The sequence below is a fragment of the Agrilus planipennis genome, unplaced genomic scaffold (assembly GCF_000699045.2).
Source record: "Agrilus planipennis isolate EAB-ADULT unplaced genomic scaffold, Apla_2.0 scaffold16, whole genome shotgun sequence".
NCBI classification, from domain to species: domain Eukaryota; kingdom Metazoa; phylum Arthropoda; class Insecta; order Coleoptera; family Buprestidae; genus Agrilus; species Agrilus planipennis.
The window spans coordinates 1,134,782-1,141,711 of NW_020438946.1; the positions used below are offsets into that span (position 1 = coordinate 1,134,782).

The 6,930-nt window shown below is 30.9% G+C and overlaps 1 protein-coding gene across 1 annotated transcript; it reads left to right on the top strand.

Moving 5' to 3' along the window:
- The first annotated feature begins 4,485 nt into the window (after positions 1-4,485).
- Positions 4,486-6,506, top strand: LOC108744652. Its single transcript, XM_018480518.2, has 4 exons — positions 4,486-4,674; positions 4,739-4,931; positions 6,109-6,214; positions 6,284-6,506. Exons 1-4 carry the CDS (start codon positions 4,528-4,530, stop codon positions 6,498-6,500), a joined length of 663 nt encoding a protein of 220 aa, XP_018336020.2. The 5' UTR covers positions 4,486-4,527; the 3' UTR covers positions 6,501-6,506.
- Positions 6,507-6,930: the final 424 nt, after the last annotated feature.

Consider the following 6,930-nt stretch of genomic DNA (forward strand, 5'->3'; position numbering starts at 1 on the left):
CTGCATCAAGTGCTTGTTTGATGCTTGGTGGAGGGACAGGATCGTCTTCTTCAACAACGTACACAGCTGCAGTTCTTATCTATTTCGGCAACTTAGAAAGTACTGCTTAATGATTTATAATGCCGCATTGTTGTCGTTAAACAGAGTGAGCGTGACGCTATATAGAGTGTAATATTGTATAGAAAACAACGTAAACCAACCAAAGTCAAACAATTTCGACGTTTTAAGGAGTTTGTCGTTAAATCGAGTGACGTTATAAAGAGTTTACACTGTATTTAGTTTTGATTTATTTAAAATCGTTAATTTTGGTATTAAATTAATTAGATAAACGAATTGAAAGAGGAGTGCAAGGCATTGCGATTAGCTCATGATAATTTGGTCGAAATGCTTAACAAATTCAGTTTGGAACAAGACAAGGAGTATGAGGAAGAGTTAAGAAAAACTAAAAATCCTGAAAAAGCGCTGCTTTTAAACGAGGTACTTACTAGAACCAATTTCTCGTTATATCATTAAAATAATTTTAAAATTAAAATCTATAAATACTTCTCAGTTAATCATAGATATATACAAATGTTTAATTATGAGAATTGAATGTTTCTTCTAGATTCGACGCTCAAACAATTTTCAACACGAAAATCTTTTACTTCGACAAGAAGTGAATTATTTAAGGAACAAGTTAAAAAGGAAAACGAAAGAATCGAGGTATTCAAGCAATTCTGATGAATTACGTGGTATTTTGGAGAAAGATGAATGACTTTTTAATTAGCGTTGTTAATAAATGACCTTTATAATTACTTGCCATTCTATCTCGGGTTACACAGATTGCCCTGTATATTGTAAAATTACCATTTAGGAATTATATAGTTTGAATTTGATTTTTTATGAAAAAAGTTACACACGAGGCTGCGAATGTCCAAAATTCGTCACTGGGTTCAAACCAATTTTAATTTGTATGTTGTATTTTGACCAAAATGAGCATCAACAGAAGAAGAAATTGATTCATATTTTCGGCTAACCAATTTTCAAATTTGGACGTCCAAATTTTGCTCTAACTTGTAGGGTATAAAGTGACATATGTGTTTTGACGAAAATTCGTTCTTGCTAACAAGTCAAAGAAAATTATTCCTAATTTCAGATCTTTTTTAACCATTTGTCAATTTACAAATTTTTACTTTTTACAATGATTCAATTCAATTTAAATTTGTTTGATGTAAAAGTGTGGCAAAGTGCAGTAAGTTGACATGCGTTTTGACGAAAATACGTTTTCGCTAAATCGAAGAAAATTATTGATATTTTAGACTAACTAATTTTCAAATTCGGCGAAAGCGTAAAATTTCGCTCTTTACAGTGGTTCAATTTTAATTTGTAGGATATATGTAAGGTGTAGTGAAGTGATATGTGTTTTGCTAAGTCAAAGAAAATTATTCATAACTTTAGCTCCTTTTTATCCATCTTTGAATTTGGAATTTTGGCTTTTTACAGTAGTTAAACCCAATTCAAATTTGTTTGATATAAAGGTGCGACAAAGTGTTGTAAGTTTACATGTGTTTCGACGAAAATGTGTTTTCACGAAAGTGAAGAAAATGATTCATATTTCCGGTAACATATTAACCAATTTTCAAATATGAATGCCGAAAATTTTGCTTTTTACAGCAATTCAATCCAATTTTAGTTTGTGTGATATAAAGGCCCGGAAAGGTGTTGTAAGGTGATATGTTTTTGACGAAAAGGGTTTTTACGTAATCGAAGAAAATGATTCGTAATTTCGGATCTTTTCTAACCAGTTTTCGAAATTTCGCTCTTTACATATCCATGTGTCTCCGCGCCAGTGACACTTTTTGTAAAATTTGACGAATTTTATAGTTTGTCTTTTGTTTTGAAAAGAGTCACCAAAGACACATGCACATCGAGCACCGAATGTCCAAGATCTGTCACAGAATATAAATTCATTTTTATGAAAGTTTTTTAATGATGTATAGGTATGAGTATTAATTTGAATTTTCGGGAATACGAAATAAAAATGTGTTTCCTATTCCTATTAATAACAGGTAATCTTATCAATAAGGTATATAAATAAAACGCAAAGTAAATTAAAAATTTGAAGAAAATGTATTATCCATCATACCTGCGATTATCTTTTTTTGGCTGCTTCAAAATGCATAAGTTTAAACTTTCCAATGTCTTCAACACCTTTTTTTACGAGATATCACTTGCTTGGTTAATAATGATTATAATGCATAAAACAATTGCAATATCAGTTGTATAATACATATTATACGTTATTATTTAACCGAAATAAATCTACATTAAGCATCATTCAAACGATTCCCATTAAAAATAAAAAAACTTAGTGGAGCCCACTAGGTCACTAACACCGATCTTATTTATTTACCTTTTTAATATTTACGTATTAAATAAGAGATAAAAAAAGCACACATTCGGGAAGAATCAATAAAGCATATCTTAAAAACAAATTTTTAAATAGTTTATGTACCTACCTGTTGACAGGAAATTGTTTTATAATTAAAACTATTTTTAGGACACAAATGTCTGCTACAATAGTTTAAATTTTAGCAGTTTATTAAAAATTATTTTATAGATAATATGCAAATTAATTTTTATTTATTTTAAAGGTACTACATTTTGTCCAGGTCAGAGCCAGTGACATAACTAATTCAAATTTAAAAACGTTATATGCGTAGATTCCACCGATTCCTACGCGTTAGTTTGCGATGATGCGAATTGCAGTTTTCAGTGTAGTACTTACGCGTGGTTCTGACGGTTGGACGAATGCCGGTAGTGCTGATAATGAAATACTTATTAGTTATTTTCGGGTGCAAAATGTTAATTTTAATTGCATAATGTAATTACTGTATAGTGTTTTTATTAAGGTGTAAGTTTAGGGTGCGCGAAAGTTTCTGTGAGTAGAAAATTATGTGGGTGGTTACTTCAACGGAAATTTTCAAAATGTCGGGAGCATTTCTGTAAGCATTTTTTGTAGATGATGCTATGTATTGCTTAAAAACACATTGTTTTATAGTAAAAAATTTTGTTTGTACAGTTACTAATTGTTTTTTCTCCTTTTTTTTAGGTTGGAAATCTGCAGGCGGTCCAGAGGTAACAATTTTCAATTTTCCCATTGATTTCATTTGATTTATGGATTATGAATACCATTTTATATTGTTGTAATCTATTAATAGCAAAAGTGATTAGTCATAGCTGGTAGAATACCTACAACGAATGTGTGTTCTGGTATAGGTACCTACGTTATTATGAAGTTTTGAAGGTGATGACTTTGTCTTTGAACATAGAATTTTCTAGATTATTTTTCATAAATTTCAAAAATTTTCGCAAAGTGTTTACAAATTGATCTACATAGGTAACCAGGTAGCTGAAAATGATATAATGAAGCTCTCAGAAACACAATTTATGTATTCTTTAGAACTTTCTTTTTTTAAAAGTTTCATGCTCAAATGAAATCACAATAAATGAAACAATTGCTTTAGATTAACTTCCGTTAATTGTCATATTTCCTTTTTGAAGTAGGTACGTGTACATTTATGAAAATCTTTCTAATAGCACCGAAATTTTAAGACAGTTTATTAATACAACAAATGGTATTTGTAGGTTCTAACCTGAAATTGTGATTGTAGTTTTTGTAATATAAGGTTGTAATTACACAATCGCAATTGTAATTGTATTGTTAATTAACTAGCCTGTTTTTATGAGAAATAAGAGCAAAATAAGAATAACAGAATGAATACTAAATATATATATTTCATATTCTTTATATAAGCGAAAACTAAAATTACAATAAGTAGGTATGATGTAAAATGATAGTATCACAGATGAAGATTGACTTTATTTTAGGTATCTGAAACAAACATAGAAAAATTCAATACTTGAATTAATACTAGGTATAGTAAATTGAGTTTAAAGGCCTTCCTAGTGATTGGTTTGGTTCTTTTGTTTTTAACTCGATTTCCATGTTATAAAAACTATATTTTATTGTGTTAAGTATTCATTAAATGTGTAAAAATCAAAGTCAAGAAGGGTTAAAATTCTTTTTTCAATTATTAAAACACCGCACCAACGTTTCCCCTGGGGTATATCTCTTTTCTACTATGTAAACCCAATTTCCTTGTAACAACGCGATACGTCGGTGTGATTTTTTAAAAATTAAAATTNGTTGCGTGTATTTCATTTACGAGGTAATTTCTGTAGGTGGACGGTAGGTAATTATAGGGTTCGATTCGATTTGTTTCAACATAAATAAATTATGTAGATGTACCGTTTTCTTTTGCAATCTCCATAGTGGAGTGTCGTTAGATTTATCCCTCGAAATAAATCGCCATTAATCAAATTATTATTTTATACTATTACTATTAAATCGAAGATTGCTTAAAGCATTTAATGAATTACGTGACATTTTCAACATCTATTACGAATGTAGTTTGTCAAACGTATAACCTTCAAGAAAACAAATTCTCCAATTGGATGCGAAGTTTCAAATGTTCCTTGTTCTAAATGCTCGGGGAAAACCAAAAGGAGAAGAATGCAGAGGGTACCGATCTTTCCAACCGTAAAACGGAAGATTTGGAAAACCGTAACAAAAAGGAAACGGTGAAGTTTTGCAATATCACAACTGCACATTCTAAATGTAGTAATAACAATGTATGACAGTATATTATGTCGTAACATTACGAATTTTAGGCAGTTTAGTAATTGTTACTTGCAGGACTATGACTCTCAAATACTAAAATCTAAAATCAAAGCTGTAACGAGTCTTGTAAAGGAATTAGAAGACAACATACTGGAGGCAAATCAAAATGATAAAAAAATATTTCTAAAAATACAAACTGATAGTATGAAAAATCAGATATTGTCTTCTCAGTTAGAAGATGCCAAAAAGGAAAATAAACAACTAATGAGTAAGTATAATGGAACGTGTAGATAACGTTTTCAGTAAAATTTTTTGAAAATTCAACTATTCATTCTTGGAAATGATTTAAAATGGGTGAAAGTTCCCCTCTTCCAGGGATCTTTTTCTTTTTAGCATCCTGTTTCTAACTTCTTCATTTCCGTAGTGCCCACCCACACAGAGCCGTACTCTCCATCTAACTTTTTAAATATCGAAAATCTAATTCTTCATGTTTTTATATTATCTCTAACTCCTTGCTATCTTGCAGCCACACTGCAAACTTCATACTGTCGAAGTTTCGTTGGTTGTGCGCGCGCAACATCCGTTGCATTCTAAAACTTTACTTTCAACGCACCAAAAGTAGTAATAACCTTATTACTATCTCTAACTATCTAACTATCTAACTCGTCCTAGTCAAGAAATTTTTTAATCATATTTCTGGAAAACCTGGAAACGTCACCGAATTCGATTTGTAAAAATCTGTAAAGCCACCATGTTTATGTTACCAGCGTTAATTTAAATTATACCTAATGTTATCGTCAAAGTAATTAATCCAGATATTACTACATTAGATTAGTTTTCACAAATAGTTGGGGATATAGGATGTTCTAGTTTTAGGGAAATGCGAAAATTACCTCAGGATACAAGAGTAAAAGTGCGTGTCCAAACAGTTTTAGGACTGATGACCCTATGATGACGATGATGACGTTGATGATTATTTATACTCTCTAGCGATTGTGCAATATGTACTTAATTTAGACAAATTAATTACTACAGTAGGATTAATCAAATTAAATTAACTCTTACAAAATACCTACCAAAACTTCAATAAAATTTGGTTTATTTAATACTGCAGGGGAAGATAAAGTTATGGAGTCACGAACATAGTTGAGAATTGAATGAAAAACAAGGACATTGCCTAGAAAAATCAATAAAAATAGAGAAAAACTTACGGAAACCATAACTTTCCTTGGCGGGTTAATGTTACTTATCGTTAGTCTATTATTATTTTTTTTATTTCTGATGTTTCTGTTAAGTAAGGTCTTCCTTTATTTGACGTTTTACAAAAAGCACATGTGCACTTGCAACATACGTGACTTAGGTTTTTATATTATTTAAATAAGTATCAATTTATCCAGAAAAAGGGTATATATTATCGTATATTATACGGAACATTTTTGTTATAGACGTTTTACAGCAGAGATATGGCGACCAAACGTCGTCAAGAACAACGTCCCGTTCGAACATGGATTGTTCTTATTCGACGGTTAGCATGGTGAATTTGCAATATAAGTAAACGTAGTTGATGCCGAAAATTATATTTTGCTGACTAATGTAAGCCTTAAATCGATTCTATTACAGATACGAAGAACTTTTGGCTAACTACGAAGGTCTGTTGAAAGTCTTGGACACGAAAGGGAAGGAAATAAATAAATGCCATTCTGAAAACGAGGACCTGAGGAACCAGGTTAGAGATACGTCAACGAGCTTAACTGAATGCCAACAGGAAATTAACAAAATTTGTAAAAAGTATTTGGTCTTGAAGCAACGGAAAGATAGAAAAGTACGAGCGAAATAAGTCAGAAAGTAAATAATTGTGTAAAATAGGTACCTATAATATACGAAAATAGCAAACACAAAAAATTAATCCTTAAGTTTAAAAGTATAGGGTTGTTTGGAAAGTCATTTCGTTTTTTTTTGTGGAAATGAAAGACAGTTTTCGTATAATAAACAAATACTTTATTAAATTATATATTGACCGTTCTGGTCCAACACCTTTTGCCATCTTTCTGGTAGTAGCATAATTCCACGCTCATAAAATTTTTGGTCTTTGCTGGCAAAAAACTGATCGAGGAGGTTTTTGACCTCCTCATTTGAGGTGAAGGTTTTACCGTCTAAAAAATTTTGGAGTGACCGGAACAAATAATAATCCGATGGTGCCAGGTCTGGAGAATATGGTGGGTGTAGCATTGTATCCCATTCAAGCTGTAAAAGCTTTTGGCGAGTGA